This window comes from Hylobates moloch, unplaced genomic scaffold, assembly GCF_009828535.3.
Source record: "Hylobates moloch isolate HMO894 unplaced genomic scaffold, HMol_V3 SCAFFOLD_9, whole genome shotgun sequence".
Taxonomy (NCBI): domain Eukaryota; kingdom Metazoa; phylum Chordata; class Mammalia; order Primates; family Hylobatidae; genus Hylobates; species Hylobates moloch.
Genome location: NW_026652284.1, coordinates 75162660 through 75185416, shown reverse-complemented (window position 1 = coordinate 75185416; position 22757 = coordinate 75162660). Strand labels below are relative to the sequence as shown.

Sequence of the window (22757 nt, the reverse complement as noted above, 5' to 3'; positions counted from 1 at the left end):
TTCAGTGGTTTTTAGTATATACACAAAGTTGTGCAGCTATCACTACTATCTAATTCCAGAATATTTTAATGATCCCCAAAAGAAAACTTGCATCTATTAAGCAGACACTTCCCATTTCCCCCTCTCCTCAGCCCTGGCAAACCACTAATCTACTTTTTGTCTTCATGGATTTGTCTATTCTGGGCATTTCATAAAAATGGAATCGTATAATATGTAGCTTTTTGTATCTGGCTTCTTTCAGTCAACATAATGTTTTCTTCATCTATTGGTACTTTATTCTTTTTAGGTAAATAAATTATGAATAATATTCCATTGTATGGATATACAACATTTTGTTTAACAACTCATTAACAGACTATGAGTTCTTTATACTTTTGGGCTTTCATGAATAATGTTGCTACAAACATTCATATACAAGTTCTGGGTGGACGTATGTTTTCACTTCTCTTGGGTATAAACCTAGGGGTAGAATTTCTGGGTCTATGGTAGCTCCTATGTTTAACTCTTTGAAGAAAAAGTTGCCAAACTATTTTTCCAAAGCAGCTACACCCTTTCACATTCCCACCAGCAATGTACAAAAGGCTTTAACATCTCCCTGTTCTCATCAATACTTGTTATCATGCATCTTTTTTCTTTTTTATCACAGCCATCCCAACAGCTATGAAGTGATGTTTCTTTGTTTTGATTTGCATTTCTCTAATGAAAAGATGCTGAACATCTTTTCAGATGCTTATTGGTCATTTGTACACCTTATCTGGAGAAATGTCTACTCAAATCCTTTCCCCATTTTTAAATTAGGGTTTTTTTTATTGTTGAGTTGTAAGAGTTTCTTGCATATTTTAGATAATTGTCCCTTATCAGATATATAACTGGCAAATAATTTTTTTCTTTTAGTCCAATTTATCTATTTTTTCTTTTCTTGCTTGTGCCTTTGGTATCACATCTAAAAAACCACTGCCTAGCCGGGCGCAGTGGCTCAAGCCTATAATCCCAGCATTTCGGGAGGCTGAGGCGGGTGGATCACGAGGTCAGGAGATCAAGACCATCCTGGCCAACATGGTGAAATCCCATCTCTACTAAAATACAAAAAAAAAAAAAATTAGCCGAGTGTGGTGGCACACACCTGTAGTCTCAGCTACTTAGGAGGCTGAGGCAGGGGAATTGCTTGAACCCAGGAGGCAGAGATTGCAGTGAGCCAAGATCGTGTCACTGCACTCCAGCCTGGCAACAGAGCAAGACTCCATCTCAAAAAAAAAAAAAAAAAAAAAGAAACCACTGCCTAACCTAAGTCACTAAGGTTTACACCTATGCTTTCCCCTAAGAGTTTCACAGTGTTAGCTCTTACATCTAGGTCTTTAATTTAGTTTGAGTTCATTTTTGTATATGGTGTGAGGGAGGGGTCGAAACTTATTCTTTTGCAAGAGGTATCCAATTGTCCCAGCACCATTTGTTGCAAAGACTGTTCTTTCCCCAGTGAATTGTCTTGACACCCTTGTCACTCAATTGACTATAAATATATAGGTTTATATCTAGACTCTCATTTCTATTCCATTGATCTATATGTCTACCCTTTATCAGTAACACACAATTTGATTACTGTAGCTTTGTAGTTAAGTTCTGAAATTAGGAAATGTGAGCCCTCTAACTTTGTTCTTCTTTGTTAAGATTATTCTGGCTATTCTGGGTCCCTTGCATTTCCATATGAATTTTAGGATTGGTTTGTCAATTTCTGCAAAAAAGAAAGCTGGAATTTTGACAAGGATTGCACTGAATCTACAGATCAATGTTTGTTCACAGTTCTTTACTTTTAAATATCCCCCGCCTTCAAAACCCAAGTGTTATTTTTCATTAAACTAAAATGGTATCTCTGTCTTGAGTTCTCTAATTTTCTTTACCTTGTAAAACAGAAAAGATGACACCTGAAAATAGGTCTTCTTAGCTAATATATCTTTTTGCCTTCTTCTTATTATTGCTACAGCCTATAGTTAGCAAACTGTATCTAAATAAACTAAGTAAACTTGCATATTTCCATGACAACAGCATGTAATTAATATCAGGCCAAGGGGAACACTGACCTAACAATGCATCAGAAAGGTCACACATGTTAGGCCAGGTCACACAGCAATTCACTGACTTAGCTGGACCTAGAACTCAGTTCTAAGAATTTAGTACAGGATTCCATTCAATGGAACTCAGACTTTCTTTATGCCCTCTACTACTTAGAAACAGATCCAAGTACTGGGGTATATTTAAAGGTATGTGTATGACTAGTCAGGTATTTGATGATATTAAGGAATAATTAGTAATTTTTAAGGTATGATAATCATATTATGGCTATGTTTTTTGTCTTTTTTTTTTTTTTTTTTGAGTTGTAAGAGGTCTTTATTCCAGAAATTTATATTTTTCTCCCAGTTTGTGGTGCACTGTTATATTTTCTTTTTTTTTTTTTATTATACTTTAGGGTTTTAGGGTACATGCGCACAATGTGCAGGTTTGTTACATATGTATCCATGTGCCATGTTGATTTCCTGCACCCATTAACTCGTCATTTAGCATTAGGTGTATCTCCTAATGCTGTCCCTCCCCCCTCCCCCCACCCCACAACAGTCCCCGGAGTGTGATGTTCCCCTTCCTGTGTCCATGAGTTCTCATTGTTCAATTCCCACCTATGAGTGAGAACATGCGGTGTTTGGTTTTTTGTCCTTGCGATAGTTTACTGAGAATGATGTTTTCCAGTTTCATCCATGTCCCTACAAAGGACACGAACTCATCATTTTTTATGGCTGCATAGTATTCCATGGTGTATATGTGCCACATTTTCTTAATCCAGTCTATCGTTGTTGGACATTTGGGTTGGTTCCAAGTCTTTGCTATTGTGAATAGTGCCACAATAAACATATGTGTGCATGTGTCTTTATAGCAGCATGATTTATAGTCCTTTGGGTATATACCCAGTAATGGGATGGCTGGGTCAAATGGTATTTCTAGTTCGAGATCCCTGAGGAATCGCCACACTGACTTCCACAATGGTTGAACTAGTTTACAGTCCCACCAACAGTGTAAAAGTGTTCCTATTTCTCCACATCCTCTCCAGCACCTATTGTTTCCTGATTTTTTAATGATGGCCATTCTAACTGGTGTGAGATGGTATCTCACTGTGGTTTTGATTTGCATTTCTCTGATGGCCAGTGATGATGAGCATTTCTTCATGTGTTTTTTGGCTGCATAAATGTCTTCTTTTGAGAAGTGTCTGTTCATGTCCTCTGCCCACTTTTTGATGGGGTTGTTTGTTTTTTTCTTGTAAATTTGTTTGAGTTCATTGTAGATTCTGGATATTAGCCCTTTGTCAGATGAGTAGGTTGCAAAAATTTTCTCCCATTCTGTAGGTTGCCTGTTCACTCTGATGATAGTTTCTTTTGCTGTGCAGAAGCTCTTTAGTTTAATGAGATCCCATTTGTCGATTTTTGCTTTTGTTGCCATTGCTTTTGGTGTTTTAGACATGAAGTCCTTGCCCACGCCTATGTCCTGAATGGTATTGCCTAGGTTTTCTTGTAGGATTTTAATGGTTTTAGGTCTAACATATAAGTCTTTAATCCATCTTGAATTAATTTTTGTATAAGGTGTAAGGAAGGGATCCAGTTGCAGCTTTCTACATATGGCTAGCCAGTTTTCCCAGCACCATTTATTAAATAGGGAATCCTTTCCCCATTTCTTGTTTTTGTCAGGTTTGTCAAAGATCAGATAGTTGTAGCTATGCGGCGTCATTTCTGAGGGCTCTGTTCTGTTCCATTGATCTATGTCTCTGTTGTGGTACCAGTACCATGCTGTTTTGGTTACTGTAGCCTTGTAGTATAGTTTAAAGTCAGGTAGCGTGATGCCTCCAGCTTTGTTCTTTTGGCTTAGGATTGACTTGGCGATGCGGGCTCTTTTTTGGTTCCATATGAACTTTAAAGTAGTTTTTTCCAATTCTGTGAAGAAAGTCATTGGTAGCTTGATGGGGATGGCATTGAATCTATAAATGACCTTGGGCAGTATGGCCATTTTCACGATATTGATTCTTCCAACCCATGAGCATGGAATGTTCTTCCATTTGTTTGTATCCTCTTTGATTTCATTGAGCAGTGGTTTGTAGTTCTCCTTGAAGAGGTCCTTCACATCCCTTGTAAGTTGGATTCCTAGGTATTTTATTCTCTTTGAAGCAATTGTGAATGGGAGTTCACTCATGATTTGGCTCTCTGTTTGTCTGTTATTGGTGTACAAGAATGCTTGTGATTTTTGTACATTAATTCTGTATCCTGAGACTTTGCTGAAGTTGCTAATCAGCTTAAGGAGATTTTGGGCTGAGACAATGGGGTTTTCTAGATATACAATCATGTCATCTGCAAACAGGGACAATTTGACTTCCTCTTTTCCTAGTTGAATACCCTTTATTTCCTTCTCCTGCCTGATTGCTCTGGCCAGAACTTCCAGCACTATGTTGAATAGCGGCGGTGAGAGAGGGCATCCCTGTCTTGTGCCAGTTTTCAGAGGGAATGCTTCCAGTTTTTGCCCATTCAGTATGATATTGGCTGTGGGTTTGTCATAGATAGCTCTTATTATCTTGAGATACGTCCCATCAATACCTAATTTATTGAGAGTTTTTAGCATGAAGGGTTGTTGAATTTTGTCAAAGGCCTTTTCTGCATCTATTGAGATAATCATGTGGTTTTTGTCTTTGTTTTTTGTCTTTGTCTTTATAAGATACATATGCATTTACAAATCAAATGATAAGATGTCTGGGATTTTCTTTAACATGTCACCAGATACTCTACACATGTAGAGTATTCTCTCTACTTTTATGTAAGTATGAAAAATTTCCTTTTGAAAAAACCAAAATAGTGGAGTGTGGTTGTGCATACACATGCCTCTGCCTGGGTGCTTGTCTGTCTCAATGTGAGGGTATGGAGGGTAGCATGCAAGGGTAAAGTATGAATAAAATGGCATAATTCTCTAAAAGTTTCCTTCCTCCAAAATATTAATATACAGTCAAAAAAATTCCTTCTTGAAGAATTAACTTAAGAATTAAACAGGAAGAAAAAACTTAAGACTTAAACAATTTCGACTTACTCTTTCATCGATGATTTTCATAAGCCATCTTTTCGTCAGATTATGTCTTTTAACAGCCTAAAAAACAAAGAGTATTGGAAGTTTTTAGAAAGTACTAGAAATGACTTCTGTAGATCTGAAGAAAATAAACAAACCAAATACAAAATTAAGTAAGGGAACATTTGTAATAACTCATCACCAGATAGACAGCTATGTTAAAGAAGTATCAGGGAAAAAGAAAATGTCCCTAGAAAATATTTCAAAACATTTACAAGATTATATTTCTAATACTTTTCTACTAACTTGTCTTTTTTTCCTATACTAATAATTTAACAATTCCACTTTCAAACAAAAACAAAACCAGAATTAAGCATTAAGTACTGAACTTCTCTATTAAGTGATATACCCTGACTTTTTCTTTTTTTTAAATTGTAGAGACAGGGTCTCCCTATGTTGCTGGTCTTGAACTTCTGGGTTCAAATTATCCTCCCGCCTCAACCTCCCAAAGTGCTGAGATTATAGGCATGAGCCACTGTGCCTAGCCACCCTGACTTCTATACTTACTCATTACACGCAAATCTTTTTCCACAGGATAAAGATTCTATTTAGCAAAAATAACCACTCCTCGAAAAATAGAGTAATTAAAACTCCAACAAAAATAATCCACATGGTAAATTGTTACCTTAGCAAGTAAAGACACTCCAGTAGGAAAGAGCTCACCTAGTGCCCAGACACTTGTCTCTACTACCATTCTCCTTAAAGGAAACAGGGCCCTCAAGAAATGGGTGATTCCAAAGGTGAGGCAGGGGAGAGATTCAAGAGGATCCTAGAATATCTTATTGTGTCAGAAAATAAGAAAGTGCTCCAAAAAATGACGGAAATGTGTCACAAGGACATAGCAGCCACTGTGAAGGAGTTTCCACTGTCCAAAGCTGGGACAACCTGAACACCAAAATCTGTACATGAGTGAATTATAAACTATAAAAAACAAGAAATCATAAGTCTACACGAATAATTAATAAACAAATAAATATAGGAAAATAAGAGCTCATTCTTATAGCAGAATACTAAGTGCCAACTGGTAAATGTGGACCAAGTGCTGAAGTTGAGAAGTTATCATTTTGCAACTATACGAGTAAAGACTGAATCAGACAAGAACCATTAATAGCTACTAAGTTTAGGGAGAAATTTTGATGAGGACCAGGATACTTGCAGTCTTAAAGTGTCTCCTCAAAAACTGTTGATTACTGCAAGCAGAATTATACAGTGGGAAAACCAGGCAAAATTGTGACTAAGTAATAAAAATTAACAGTGCCATAAAGGACAGGTGGACGAAGTGTGCCTGTACATGTGATACTCTGAGAAGGACATACCACCTATGAAGTATGGCTGCCAGCTAAGAATCCATAACTTCAATCTAATCATGACAAAACATCAGACAAATCCAAAATTAGTGTTTTAAAAAGACGAGGTGGGAGGATACTCTTCAAAAATATAAATGTCATAAAGGGCTAAAAAAAAGCTACAGAAATGTTCCAGATTAAAACAAACTACAGAGACATGACAATTAAGTACATGACCCAAGATCAGATCCTATACTGGAAGGGAAAAATGATACTGTAGACATTATTAGGTCATCTGACAAAATTGGAATATGAATGGAAAATTAGATAAAACTGTTCTATCAAAGTTAAATTTACTAAAGCCAGTAACTGTTCTGGCTGGGCACAGTGACTCACGCCTATAATCCCAGCACTTTGGGAGGCCAAGGTAGGAGGATCACTTGAGTTCAGGAGTTCAAGACCAGCCTGGGCAACATAGCAACCTCATCTCTACAAAACATTCAAAAATTAGCTGAGCGTGCCGGTACGTGCTTGTAGTTCCAGCTACTCAGGAGGCTGAAGCAGGAGGATAAAGCCTAGGAATTCAAGGTGGCAGTGAGCTATGATCACCACACTGCACTCCAGCCTGGGCGACACAGCAAGATCCTATCTCGAGGAAAAAAAATAGAAATAAAAAAAAACTGTCCTGATTATATGTATCACTATTCTTAGAAAATATTAGGCCGGGGGTGGTGGCTAATACCTGTTAATACCAGCACTTTGGGAAGACAAGATGGGAGAATAGCTTGAGCTCAGGAGTTTGAGATCAGCCTGGGCAACACAGTGAAACCCCCCCCCTTTTTTTTTGAGACGGAGTCTCACTTTGTCGCCAGGCTGGAGTGCAATGGCTCAATCTTGGCTCACTGCAACCTCCACCTCCCCGGTTCAAGCGATTCTCCTGCCTCAGCCTCTCGAGTAGCTGGGACTACAGGCGCACGCCACCATGCCCAGCTAATTTTTGTATTTTTAGTAGAGACGGGGTTTCACCATGTTGGCTTGGATGGTCTCAATCTCTTGACCTCGTGATCCACCCGCCTCGGCCTCCCAAAGTGCTGGCATTACAGGTGTGAGCCACCATGCCTGGCCATGAAACCTATTTCTACAAAAAAAAAAAAAATTAGCCAGGCATAGCGGCGGGTGCCTGTAGTCCCAGCTACTTGGGAGGCTGAGGTAGGAAAATGGCTTTAGCCCAGCAGATGAAAGTTGCAGTGAGCTGAGATCACGACACTCCACTGAAGTCTGAGCAACAGAGCAACACCCTGTCTCAAAAAAAAAAAAAAAACACACACACACAAAAAATAGGCCAGGTATGGTGGCTCACATCTGTAATCCCAGCACTTTGGGAGGCCGAGGCAGGCGGATCACAAGGTCAAGAGATGGAGACCATCCTGGCCAACAACCCCGTCTCTACTAAAAATACAGAAATTAGCTGGGCATTGTGACACACACCTGTAGTCCCAGCTACTCCGGAGGCTGAGGCAGGAGAACTGCTTGAACCCAGGAAGCAGACGTTGCAGTGAGCTGAAATCACACCACTGCACTCCAGTCTGGTGACACAGCAAAGCTCCGTCTCAAAAAAGAAAAAAAGAAAATATTTACTGAGGCCAGGCATGGTAAAGACTGAATCAAACAATTCGCTCACGCCTGTAATCTCAGCACTTTGGGAGGCCAAGGTGAGTGGATCACTTGAGCTCAAGAGTTCAAAACCAGCCTGGGCAACAAAGTGAGACCTCATCTGTACTACAAATTCAAAAAACATCAGCCAGGTGTGGTATCATGTGCCTGTAGCCCCAGCTACCCGGGCCTGGGAGATCAAAGCTGCAGTGAGCCAAGACTGTGCCACTGTACTTCAGTCTCGGCGACAGAGTGAGATCCTATCTCAAAAAAAAAAAAAAAAAGAAAGAAAGAAAATATTCACTAAATTTTTTACGTTAGGATTATGATGTATATAACTTACAATCAAATGAAATTTGTCACAAAAAAATTATCAATGTGAATATACATATGGGGGAATAGGAGAAGGAGGAGAGGAGAAGAGCGAGAAACTGAGTATGTGAGTGAGGAAAAATGATTAAACAAATGGGACAAAATATTAACAATAAGTGGGCCAGGCACAGTGGCTCACACCTGTAATCTCAACACTTTGGGAGGCCAAGGTGGGAGGATGACCAGGAGGCCAGGAGAGGCAACACAGTGAGACCTCATCTCTAGAAAAAAAATTTTTTTAATTAGCTAGGTGTGGTGGCGCATGCCTGTGGTCCCAGCTACTCAGGAGGCTGAGGCAAGAGGATCACCTGAGCCCAGGAGGTTGAGGCTGCAGTGAGCCATGTTTGCACCATTGCACTCCAGCCTGATGAATCTGGGTAAAGGGTATAGAGGTGTTTGTCCTGCTTTGAATTTCGTAACCTTTCTGAAAGTTTGGAATTATTTCCAAGTAAGTTTTTAAAATGTTTTTTTTTCCTGCCATGTCAACATTAAGCATAATATATTTTCACAATAAATAAATATAGTAGTGAAACGTAAAATCTAGGGATATGCTATACTTCAACTAAGACTCTCAGATGTCACTGATACTAAATGTAAAGGCCAGCATGCTCATCAAAATGCATTACATGACAAAGGTGTATGTATGGAGAACAGAGCCCACTTTGCCTGGCAGGAATCTAATAGAAGCTAAAAAGGCGTTAGTTCCTAAGTGTTCTCGGCACTACTACTACTACTACATGGCAGGACTCTCCCCATAGGCCTCTCTTCCAAATCCCAGGAATCAGCCAATTGGTCACTGCGGACTCCTGCTCTTGTTTTATTTCACACGTCTGGGCCGACGGGCATGCTTGATTTTGTAAACCTTCAAGCACCATTCCTAGCACATAAAAAAGTACTAAATAAATATTTAATAAATGAAAAGCCAAACTCCTATTTACTCAAGGCTGAAGCTATAACGGCTGTAGATCCTTGATTATAAAATATAACACTGATTCAGAAGGAAATCAGAGACCAAGGTAAAAAAGTAAATATTTTAAAGAAGCTGGAAATCTGCTGAATGAAGTGTGAACTCTAGAAACTGAAGCCAAATAGAAGAAAGACCTTGGTTATAAACATAAATTCAAACTGCAGCTAAAATTCATACACAGAGAAATGGGGAACCCATATAGAATGGATAAGAAATTATAAATATTCAAGTATCTTATACCCTAAAAATACCAATGAAACAGTGCAGCAGAAAAGTGCTCTCTGGATAACACACAGTCATTGTTCCCTCTATTTAATCTCCTCAAGAACCCAACACTTCAAATACCCAATATGCCCCATATGCTCCAGCAGGATGGGGAAGGATAGAGAACATGCAACAAGGAAAACTGCACTGAACATGACCTGCATCTTTCAAATATTCACATTCAGCTTCAACACTGGTCACGTCAGAAAGCCAGCCAACATTAACCATTAAACTTTAAGCAGCTATTAAAATTGGACAATTTAGCAATCCTAAACTGGCAGATATTTAAACATTCTGTAATTCAGATGTATCTTCTGGTTTTTTAAGGGAAGCCAAGGAAAGATAAATTTGCATCAAAGGACTCTCTAATCTTCCACATTATTTCCCGACAAAGGCCAGAACCATTTATGCAAGTCTTAACATAAACCTCCACCTCCACTATACTCCAGTTTATGTGTAAAATAATAAATAGAAAGGGTTTCTGGATTTTAGGAAAACTTTTTAGTGAGTCACCTAGGTTGAGCTTCTTGCAGTGGGATGAACAGAGGTAAAGAACTAATCTAATACTCACAGCTTCCCATCCACTTTTTCTTCTCAATCCCCGGTTGTGGGGGGGTCTGGTTTTCCATCTTTACTGGGGCTCTGTGAAGTCAGTCTGGGGCCCAGAAACTGGGCCTGCCTCTGCTGGTGCACAGACCTGAGAAGAGGTGTACCACTGTCAGGTCTGTGGGTGGCTCCTGTTATAGAAACCCTCTTTTGGCAATCATTGCATTACAACAGGGACACAGATCAATGATGAAAGGTACCTAATTCCCTTCCTCCTCTCATAGTTTAGAACTCCTGGGCTTTAAGCGATCCTCCCACCTCAGCCTCCCAAGCAGCTGGAACTGTAGATGTGCCACTATGCCTGGCTAATTAAAAACAATTTTTTTTTAGAGACAGAGTCTTGCTATGCTGCCCAGGCTGGTCTCAAATTCCTGGCCTCAAGTGATTCTCCTGCCTCAGCCCCCAAAGTGATGGGATTATAGGCATAAGCCACTGCACCCAGTCAATACAAGCCATGTGTGGCTGCTTATGAGTTAGGGATCCATACAGCTGCTTTACTATAAAACCATTTATGATATACATCTAGCTATACAAATAATACTCTAGCCCATAGGTTTCCATTCTCTAACACCTAAAACTCAACAATGGATAGGTAATTCTATCAAACTAGACAAGGCAGTTTTAGATTTGTATCTAGACAACACTGAGAGCAAGTCCCCCATCACAAAAGATTAATACATGTTCTACAGCCCAGAACCTGGATTAAAATACTGGTATGCCCAAAACCTGGATTAAAACACTGGTATAAGGAGCTGCTGCTAGGCAGAGAGAACAGAAAATTTTACTTGCTATTGCATCAAAATGTGTAGGATTTAAATTCTGCAGGCAAATATGGAAATGTGGAAAATACAAGTTATTATATAGAGACTAATTCTTCCTTTTTCCTTTAATAAACAAATATACAAAAGACGTGTCTAAATTACCAGTGGGTGATTTTAAATTTCTGTGCCAAAACTATAACAGCTCTGAATACATAAGCTTAAGAATATTTTCAGAATAGATTCCACTATAATCAACAGTACCCAAATTATATCCATCAAAAAGTAGACTCGAATAATATTCATACAAATTAGAAGTGGTATTTTTTTTTTTTTTACCTTCCATAGTTCAATGGCCACAGGCTGATGTGGTGGATTGTCACAGTATATATCTTCCACAGTTTTTTTCCAAAACTGCATTCGCATCAGTCCAATTGTTTTCTCAGAGACTGAGTCTTTAACCTATAAATAGGGTTTAAAAACTTTAGCAAATGCATTGTCTACTGTCTAAAAAATCAGTATTTTTGAGGGAATTTTTTGAGTTAATGTAACTGTTCTATATTATGAGTATGGTGGTAAATGACTACATTTCTTGGAACCTATAGAACACAACAAAGAGAGAATTTTACTGCATGTACTTTTAAATAAATTCATGCATTCATTCTTTAAATAATTTTTAAAAAGATTATTTAAAAGAAGATTTTTTTTTTTTTTTTTTTTGAGACGGAGTCTCGCTCTGTCACCCAGGCTGGAGTGCAGTGGCGCGATCTCGGCTCACTGCAAGCTCCGCCTCCCGGGTTCACGCCATTCTCCTGCCTCAGCCTCTCCGAGTCGCTGGGACTACAGGCGCCCGCCACCACGCCCGGCTAATTTTTTGTATTTTTAGTAGAGACGGGGTTTCACCGTGGTCTCGATCTCCTGACCTCATGATCCGCCCGCCTCAGCCTCCCAAAGTGCTGGGATTACAAGCGAGAGCCACTGCACCCTGCCAAAAGATTATTTAAAAAGAAGATTATTAGATTGTCTCCCTCACTCACTACTAAGAATGGCCTTCTGGTCAGGCACGGTGACTCACATCTGTAAACCCTACACTTTGGGAGGCCAAGGCACAGGTGGATCACCTGAGGTCAGGAGTTCAAGACCAGCCTGGTTAACATGATGAAACCCCGTCTCTACTAAAAATACAAAAAATTAGCCGAGTGTGGTGGTGGGTGCCTGTAATCCCAGCTACTCAGGAGGCTGAGGCAGGAGAATCACTTGAACCCGAGAGGCAGAGGTTGCAGTGAGCCAAGATCACACCACTACACCCCAGCCTGGGCGACAAGAGTGAAACTCCGTCTAAAAAAAAAAAAAAAAAAGAATGGCCTTCTTAGGTTCAGGCAAGAATCACCAACACAAGCTAAATCTAGGAGGTAAATTTTGATGAGGAACATGGTCTTAAAAGGTCTCCTCACAGGCTGCTTATTAGCAAGGGAAAAGATATTATCATCTTGACTCAGTGACTAAAATTAACGTTACTGCTGGGAGTCAGATGGATATTTCACGCCTCCTTGTGACTCTGAAGAGGACACAGACCACTTAGGTAATATTACGCTAGGAATCCATAAGTTTAATATAATCCTGATGAAAAATAAAATAAACCCCAAATGAGAACCATTTTAATTCTTAAAAGGAATAGTATTGCTTAAAATATGTCAATGTCACAAAACGCAAAGAAAGGCTATGGAAATGTTCCAGAATAAAGGAGGCTAAAGAGACAGAAAACTAAATGTAATACATGATCCTAGATTAGATCCCATACAGAAGGGGAAAAAAATGCCATAAAGGACGTTACTGGGTCATTTGACAAAACTGGAAATTAGATGGTAGATCAAATAAAAGTACTGCATCAATGTTGTTTATTTTTTTGTAAGCGTACTGTGGTTATGTAAGAGATTATCCTTATTCTTATGAGACACGCACTCAAGTTTATAGGGATAAAGGTCATGATATAGTCAAGTTACCCTAAAATGATTCATAAAAAGAGAAATGTGTATATATACATATGTAGACAGAATAATGCAAATGGGTCAAAATATTAACGACAGGGTCATGAGTATTGTTTGTACTACTCTTACTTTTCCATATGTGAAGTTACTTCCAAATATCCTGGTGGTGGGTGGGTTTCTTAGCAATGTTTAGTGTTCAGATCCCAGTGGCATACAGTACAGCAAGACAGCAGCAAGAGTAATCCTTTCAAAATATAACCAAGAGGTGATGTCTCTCTGCTCAGAACCCTCCAGTGGCTGCCCATCTCACTCAGCCAAAGTGATTTTAATGGTGTCTCCAAGACCTTACCTTTCTGACCCAGGTGCCCCTAACTGAATCTCCTCCCACGCGCCCCTCCCTGCTCCGCTGGACCACCTGCCTTCTTCTGTTCTTTGAGCAGGCACAATTGCACCTTAGAGACTGCACTTGCTGTTCCTTCTGCCTAGAATACTCTTTGCCCACATATCTGTACAGCTCACTCCCTCACCTCCTTCAGATCTCTGCTCCAATGCCACCTTCTCTGTGAGGTTTCTCCTAACCATCCTATATAAAATAGGAACCCCTGGTGTACCCAGCCTTCGCAGCCTCCTTATCCTGCTTTATTTCTCTCCATAGCACTAGTCTCCATCTGATACATTACACAGTGATTTGTTCATTGAGTGCAGACCCTGTTTTATGTCATGTGGGTATAGCATTGAATACAGTCTATGTAAAGTCTCTGCATTCAATCAACACTTGTTGAATGAGTGAATAAACAAGGCTCCATGTGCGAAGCAGCAGCAAGATGTACAAAGTATACAAAGAAGTACAAAGTGACACAATTCAGAAGGAACTCTGGGGGTTTATTAAAAATAAAATTGTATTGACTGGGTGCAGTGGCTTATGCCTGTAATCTCAGCACTTTGGGGGCTGAGGCAGGAGAATCACTTGAGGCCAGGAATTTGAGACCAGCCTGGGCAACATAGCAAGACTCTGTCTCTAAAAAAAAATTGTTTTTAATTAGCCAGGCATAGTGGCACATCTACAGTTCCAGCTACTTGGGAGGCTGAGGTGGGAGGATCGCTTAAAGCCCAGGAGTTCAAGGTTACAATAAGCTGTGATCATGCCACTGCACTCCAGCCTGGGTGACCTGTCTGTAAATTAAAAATTAAAAAATTAAATTTTAATCATTTAAAAAGGATAAAAAAGACTAAGGTGGGAACTATTTATGGCTAAACTGTGACTCATTTAACATGCTTATGTACAGTTTACACTTGAAAAAGGATGAGGTGAAAAATCATAACCCATGACTTCCAGGAAGATACCAGAGGAAAAAACAGTCAGTCTATCAGACTCTCTACAGACTCATAGTTGTGAATCTCAGTTGTGCCTCAGTGCCATATTCACATCGTTTTATTTGTTCCTTGTTCACTTCCTACCATATTCCCTGAGAATCTGTGTCAAAATTTGCTAATCTCTTCAAGACTCTGAGCCCTCTCCTGCTCCCTCACTCCCAATATCTGACCTCTCAATTTATTACTGAGAAGACTAAGGCTGTTCCAGTTTTCACTCTCTCATCTCCATCCACCATTCCAATTTATTTTGTATTTGTACATATTCTTTCCATTCTAAAGAAGAAAAAAAGAGGATCTGTCCTTCCTTTAGAACTCTTAAAGTGAATTAGTATGATCTAAGGTCCTGGTTTGCTACAATTGCTTTCATTCCCTACTAACATTAGAGCTAAAACCTCAATTTAAAAAGTGCTTTGAAAAACTGCTATATACATGTAAATTATGCAATTGTTGGAAAGAATAAGCTGTAATTCTCTGACTAACCTATTTAGTTAACAGACAAATGTGCAATGTTAATGGCACAGTTTTATAATATCCTCGGGAAGAGAAATAAAAAATTCCAGAATGGCATTTCTAGAACCATTAAGTTCATTAGATAGTTTTATTTTTGGTATTGAATTATTAAGCCTAAACAGTTAGCAGGGAAAAGAAATCACTAGTAGGGACCTTGAACACATCTAACATATAAATTACAACTATATTTATTGTTCAGCATTAAATACATTATATCACCACTTTGCAAATAATATTTTAAGGTATCTTAATACCAGCCTGAGCCAGTTCCACATTGAAGGCCCTCAGTGCAAAAACAGAGCTTCGGGATTCTGCAGGGAGCAGCAGGGAGCATAAATAACCTTCATAATCCCGTTTCCTGTAACAGACAGAAAAAAAGACACTTACTCTTCACTTTCCAAGCTGCACATAAAAATACTGACCAAAATTAACTGAAAACAAAAAGGCTTCAGGTTGGGCACGGTGGCTCATGCCTGTAATCCCAGCACTTTGGGAGGCCAAGGCGGGCGGATCACTTGAAGCCAGGAGTTCGAGACCAGCCTGGCCAACATGGTGAAACCTTGTCTCTACTAAAAATACAAAAATTAGTCGGGCATGGTGGCATGTGCCTCTAATCCCAGCTACTTGAGTGGCTGAGGCCCGAGAACTGCTTGAGCCCAGGAGGTGGAGGTTGCAGTGAGCCCAGCAGGTGGAGGTTGCAGTGAGCCCAGGTGGAGGTTGCAGTGAGCCCAGCAGGTGGAGGTTGCAGTGAGCCCAGATTGCGCCACTGCACTCCAGCCTGGATGACAGAGCAAGACTCTATCTCAAAAAAACAACAATGTGAGGCTTCAGTTCAGAAAAGGCCTGACATGTCTTATTTCTTATATCCATTCCTTAAAAATTATGAAAAATGTATCCCAATGCCACCTAATCTCTATCAATTACTATGACTTATGTAGTACTTCTAATTTTAACTGTTTCAGAATCACTGTTGTTTTAGTAAGAATTCAAATGAGCTTCAAAAGTACAAATCAAGTTAAAATAGTTCAAGCAAATATTGGGGTGAATGTATGGTTTTTAAGACATACAGACAGATATATAGAAAGGCAGAGATAAGACATAGAAATTCATGTAGGACTGTGTGCACACGTACGTTTCCTTGCAGCACCTGCTGAAAGAGCCTAGAAGTAACAATACCCCCAGCCCCCACCCAACATTCCCGGTATTGGTGAACACCCTAGCACCCAGATCTTGGTTTCTGAAACCATTCTCCACTGGAAGAAACTAGGGCTCTGATATTTGGATATTTGTCTCCTCCAAATCTCATGTTGAAATGTGACCCCCACAATGTTGGAGGTGAGGCCTAGTGGGAGGTATCTGGGTCACAGGGGTGGATCCCTCATGAATGGCTTGGTGCCATCCCCTTGGGGATAAGTGAGTTTATTAGTTCACACTAGAGCTGGTTGTTTAAAAGAGCCTGGCAACTCCTCCCTTCTCTCTTTTGCTTCCTCTCTTGCCATGTGATACGCCTGCTCCCCTTCGTCTTCTGCCACAAGTAAAAGCTTCCTGAGGCCTTGCCAGAAGCTGAGCAGATACTGGCACCATGCTTCTTGTACAGCCTGCAGAACCATGAGTCAAAGAAACCTCTTTTCTTTATAAATTACCAAGTCTCAGATATTCCTTTATAACAATGCAAAACAGACTAACACAGGCTCCTGGAAGGAATAACTGACTCCATTCCTAGGGCAGAGAAAATACAAGGTAAGTCTGAAACACCTTCTTGAGCAAAAAGTAAAGAAATGTTTAAAGAATGGAGGAAACTTCTCAAAAGAACACAGAAACTGGCTTGACAGAGTTCTCACTGGCCAAGTCCATAGCAATTTCAGGATCAAAAAATAATGACAGGGCCAGGCATGGTGGCTCATGCCTATAATCTAGCACTGTGGGAGGCAGAGCAGGGAGGATGGCTTGAGGTCAGGAGTTCAAGACCAGCCTGGATAACACAGTGAGACACTGTCTTTACAAAAAACTTAAAAAATAAAAAAATTAGCTGGGCATGGTGGCATGGGCCTGTGGTCCTAGCTACTTAGGAAGCTGAGGTGGGAGGATTACTCGGGCCCAGGAGTTCAAGGTTACAGTGAGCTATGATCATGCCACTGCACTCCAGTCTGGGTAACAGGAGATCCTGTCTCTAAAATAAATAAATAAATAAATAAATAAATAAATAAATAAATAAATAAAAGTAACAATTTGAAACAGGACTCCATGAGCCTGTACCAATAAAAATTAATAAATAGGAAGCGAAGGAAAAACTTGACAACCAATACGATGCCTACTATTAAATTCAGAAGACATGATGGAATTTTTAAAAATCACCATTTGATAACTACCATAGTATTAACTGATTCAGATAAAAATCATCAATAAATGCCTGAAAATGTTAAAGGGGTAAAAGTTTGATAGAAAAAGAATACTTACATAGTACTGAAGTATCTCCCCACGAAGTATGCATTCTTGCTTATAATTAACATTCTTAATTAAATTTACAAAAAAAAAATCTGGAGGTCACCTTTTCAACCACGTAATAAAAGGTTAACATCATAGTAATAGGACAAATCAATGTCATGTGCTCCCCGATATGATATGGAGAGAAAAGCTGAGTGTCCCTTCTGTGATATTCCTGCCAAAAATGCATGTCATGAGAAAATATTAAAAACCCAAATCAAAGGAGATTTCTACAAAGTAACTGGCCTATTCTCTTCAAAAAATATCAAGCTCATGAAAGATAAGACTTGAGGAATTGTTCCAGATTGGAGAAGACTAGAGAGATATAACTAAATGTAGCACATGACTTTGGATGTATGAAAGACATAATAAGATAATCAGCAAAATTTGAATGGGGCCTGTGGATTAAATGGTAATACTGGATCAATTTTAATTTCCTGATTTTGATGGCTGTACTGTGATTCTACGGGAAAGCATCCTCGTACTTACGATATATAGACCAAAGTATTAAGGGCAATTAATGGAGTATCATGTCTGCATCTTATCCTTAAATGTTTCAGAGTGCTAAAAATGAGGGAATCTGCTAAAGAGTATATTGGATCTCTGTGTGCTATTTCTGTAATTTTTATGTAAATTTACAATTACTTGAAAATAAAATGTTATGAACATATAGACCTTACCATATTCACTCCAGGAAAGATGACTTAAGTATAAGGTACTTACCTACTTTAATACATTGGAACCTTCTTATAAAACAATATTTAATATGAGTCTAACCTGGGTCTCATCCCACAGAGTTTAGGTACTAAAACTCAGATTTCTCCCACTTTTCAACTGGTTCACACTTTGTCATGTTCCTAACAGAGAACTTAAACTGCTTCTAGCCATTCCCTTGACAATCTCCCCCAGTTGCCACATAAAACAAAAGAAGAGGTCACAAACAGTAACCCTGCTATCTCAAGAGTACTGCTAAAAAGATCTCACCCTAAGCAGTTTCACCTTTGGGGAACAAAATGGTTCCCCAAAAGTTTCTAAGGACAGTGAAGGCAAAGCAGCTCTATAGTTGACATTTTTAAATTGTATTTTACCATAAAAAGTCTCCAAACTTCAGAAGTGTTTAAAACACTTGAAGTTAACATGAAACAGTGAGAAAAACACTGAATGGGAATCAAACTACAATCTTAACTTCCATCACCCAACTGGCTATTAATAGAAATGACACCAATCACTCCTGTCTATTTCCCAATTTGCAAATGAAGCTTAATAATCTATCAAGGTTATCTCCTAAAAAAAAGCAGTATGTGAAGTACTTCAAGCTTCTTAAGCTTCTTAGAGGGAAATGAAAAATGAAATGAAGACATAACAGAACTGTAGTAACATTTGGAAAATAAAGTCTTCCACACAACCAAGGATTTGCCCTATTAACAAATTTATTTTTTAATTTTGGATGAAAATTTTCTAAACAATATTATCCCCTTCACCACATTAAATATGATATGCTGATTATTTAGCCATTTCTTCATCACTTAGGATCATTGTTATAAATATGAATTATTGAACTATGGATATACAAGGATGTCCTAAGCATCTAACCAAGATCCAGTTACCTGAGATTATCCAGTCTCAGATAATGAGAAATGCCATATTATGGATGTATATATAACAGCTTTATATGGCAATAGGGCCAATAACCTCTCATTCATTCTAACATTTATTCAGTGCCTACTATGTGCCAGGCACTGTTCCAGACACTGAAGATGGGTACTGACTTCGACTGAGCTGAAAGAGACAGACATATGAGAAACAAGCACATGGGGTATTAGGATTGTTGTGCTTTAGTACCATGGACCTGTGCCACTGAGGCACAAAGGAAGTGATTCCCTGGTGAGATTGCAGGAAAGTAAAGAACATTAGTGCACTCCAACACCACCAGTAGTACCTACCTCCTTACCTTCTCACTACAGCCTGAGGCTCTGTGTTTATCCTCCTCAGAGCCAAAGTCGGAGAAGCCCATGTAAATTAGGTTTGAGATTTTCCCAAGAACCTAAATTGCTAGGAGAGCCCAGGATGGCGAACCCGAAGTTATGGCCTGCTATTTTTCCTGCTATTTAGAGGCTGTGCATAAAATGCACGTCCAAAACAACCCTGCACAATTTCAGAGGCCAAATCTTGCAGAGATTATTGATGGACAATTAGAAGCCAGAAATTCTATTTCATTTTTATTTTTTAAACTTATATTTGTCATGTGTCTAAACTCTGCTAAGCATTTTTTACTATATCATCACATTTAATCCTCACGACACCAGGCTATAAGGTAAGAGTAAATGTTTACAAATGAGGAAAAAACTGAATCCTTTTTTTTTTTGAGACAGGGTCTCATTTTGTCACCCAGGCTGGAGTGCAGTGGCAAGATCTTGGCTCACTGCAGCCTCAACCTCCCATGTTCAAGTGATCCTCCCCTCTCAGCCTCCCGAGTAGCTGGGACTACATGTGCTTACCACCATGCCCAGCTAATTTTATTTATTTTTTGTAGGGAAGGGGTCCCACTATGTTGCCTAGGCTGGTCTGGAACTCTTAGGCTCAAGCAATCCTCCCTCCTCAGCCTCTCAAAGGGCTAACTAAGGTCACAGGAGTGAGCCATGGTGCCCCACCAAAATGGAATCTTAAGGTAACCTTCCCAAGTGATAGAGCTGGGATTAATACTCTCAAATCAGGTCTGCCTGCAAAATTCAGCATTTGAAATAAGTCACTAGAGTCAAGAGCCCCCATTCCACACAAATAACATGGACAGTTTAAGTACCTGACCATTTGTAAGTACGGTATATATACTTGAGAAAAACTAGCATGTGACTAAAGTAAAAAATAACTAATAATGTACTTAAATATTTTTGTTTGTTTTGAAACAGGGTCTTGCTCTGTTGCCCTGGCTGGAGTGCAATGAAGCAAACTCGGCTCATAGCAGCCTCAACCTCCTGGAGTGAAGTGATCCTCCCGCCTCAGCCTTGCAGTAGCTGGGACCACAGGCTGTGCCACCAAGCCCAGCTAATTTTTTTATTTTTTGTAGCAACAGCATCCCGCTATGTTGCCCAGGCTGGTCTCAAACTCCTGGCCTCAAGCAACCCTTCTGCCTAGGCTTCCCAAAATGCTGAGATTACAGGTGTAAGCCATCCCTCCAGCCTTAAATATTTGTAAATCCACAGACTATCCCTGGAAGAATAGATAAGAAATTTTTAAGAGTGATTATCTCTGCAAAGTTATGACACTAGGGGCTAATTGGGTGGTATACTCTGGCAACTTAAACTTTTTCTCATCAAAATGTAACAACTTAAATACATAAAAATAATGCAATCTTTTCACAATTTGGCTTTTACAATTTTTTTTTTGGCTTTTACAATTCTTAATGCCTGATTTCCATTGCTATCTTGTTTCTCTTACAAGTAATCAACAAATAAGGTAGGAAATAAATAATTTTTATTTTTGTTGTTTTTGAGACTGTCGCCCAGGCTAGAGTGTAGTGGAGCGACCTTGGCTCACTGCAACCTCCACCTCCCAGGCTGAAGCGATCCTCCCACGTCATCCTCTGGAGTAGCCGGGACCACAAGCGCGGGACACAACACCCAGCTAATTTTTTTTTTTTTTTTTTTTGTAGGGATGGGGTTTCGCCATGTTGGCCAGACTGGTCTCAGACACCTGGGCTCAAGCAATCCGCCGGTCTCAGCCTCCTAAAGTGCGGAGACTACAGGCGTTTAGCCACCGCGGCCGGCCCACAATTTTTAAAAGTGATTATAAACAAAACACTGAAATGCATGCATTTTGTTGTGTTATGCTGCTTTTCTCTAAAATGGAATTTTAAAAAAAAACGGTTTTACTTGCATAATCAACTTCAAGGTAGTTTAGTTATTCGAGTACTTTTGGTAAGTCCTTGAGACCAAGTACTTCGAGACCTTACCCCAGTCTTTCAAATGAGACACAGCGGAAGGGCAGAGGGGCTAAGCCACTGGTCTCAGCAGTCGGGCCTGGATTCCCAGGGGCCCCTGCCGCATGAACCAGGTGACCTGATTGATCCAACCCACCTCCACAAATGATTAAGGAGCGACACCCAAGTGCCAGGCCTTCCCAGCGCTACGCCCGACAAACAAAACACTTCAGGGCTCTGATTTTATGAGGCTATTCTTGTGAACCTGTGGCAAATTCTCTAACCACTATAAAACCCGGTTTGCTTGTCTGTTAAATGAGATAATAATGACTTCCACTCACTGTGCCCTTACTATATGCCAGGAATTGTTCTAAATGCTTTATAATTCACAACCTTAAAACATAGGTCTACATTTGTCCGTCGCAACTTGTAATGAAGACCAATTACTCGTAATCTACTTTGCATAATGCCAGGCACACAGAAAGAACTCAAAGTTGGCTACCGTTGTCATTAAAACTAATAGACGTTCTGTGAATAACAAAGGTTATTCATGCAAAAACGCTGAATTCGGTTAAAATTAAGGTTCAGATAAGGCGACAAGCGTGGGCAGTCGAAGGAATTTTGCCATAATTTTGTGACCCATGTGAATGTTCCTGTGGGCCCGCTGCCTCCGCACACCCGCACCCGGCGCCCACTAGAACGCACACCCAGAAGGGCACGAGGAAGGCGCCGGTCCGCTCGCTCAAACGTCAGGCCAGACGCGAGGCGCAGCCGCTTCCACCCCGGGACCCCGCTTCCCGCCGCGCCAGGGAAGGTCGTGCTCGCTCACCGCAGCAGCTCCAGGCAGTAGTGGTCAGTGCCCCAGGCGCCCGGTCCGCTGGCCGCGGCCACGCTCCGCCCAGACACCTCCGGCCCGGGCAGCCGCCGCACGCGCGCGTACAGACCCAGAGGCGGCCGGCGGCAGCACAGGCCGGGGATGCCAAGCCGCAACGGCCCCCAGGCAGAGCCTTGCGCGGAGGCCGCCATAACGCCGGCACTGCGTGCCCTTTGACCCCACGCCGTCGGCGCGCAGCTACGCCCCTGCCACGCCCCTGCAGGTCCCCCTACGCTCCTTTGAGCCTCGGGAAGGCAGCCTCTGGACGCCGCTCAAAGAAGAGCCAGGTGTCGCTGTGGTCCTCTGCATCTGGGCCGCCACCGCGACTCTTTGGCCTTTCTTCCAGGAAACACCCGCCCCAGCCCATCCGACCCCTCCTGGGCTCTTCCCCTTCCCCCACGTGCATCCACAGGCGACCTCAGAGCACCTACAAGAAGTGATGGGTGCTGCTGGTGAAAGAAGTAGCTGCCAAAATCACGCCCCGCCGCCCCTATACCCCAAATCCACCATGAGGACAGAACACCTTGCGCTGTTTCTCAACAGGGGCTCCCTTGGCACTTTGG

At 40.6% G+C, this 22757-nt stretch overlaps 1 protein-coding gene across 8 annotated transcripts in view; it reads right to left on the bottom strand.

Moving 5' to 3' along the window:
* NDUFAF6 (NADH:ubiquinone oxidoreductase complex assembly factor 6) overlaps positions 1–22757 on the bottom strand; it is a 212614-nt gene that overhangs the window by 57125 nt on the left and 132732 nt on the right. For 2 of the 8 annotated variants that reach the window (XM_058444508.1, XM_032760077.2), the window contains exons 1-4: positions 22150–22354; positions 15179–15278; positions 11388–11510; positions 5107–5163 (exon numbers count right to left, since the gene is read on the bottom strand). In XM_058444508.1, coding sequence (XP_058300491.1) covers positions 5107–5163; positions 11388–11510; positions 15179–15278; positions 22150–22346 — 477 coding nt within the window. In that variant the 5' untranslated portion in view covers positions 22347–22354. Of the gene's footprint in view, positions 1–5106; positions 5164–7916; positions 8051–10255; positions 10339–11387; positions 11511–13165; positions 13356–15174; positions 15279–22149; positions 22367–22757 lie in introns of those variants that run through there. The other 6 variants (XM_032760076.2, XM_032760082.2, XM_032760078.2 and 3 more) reach the window with 6 other exon arrangements.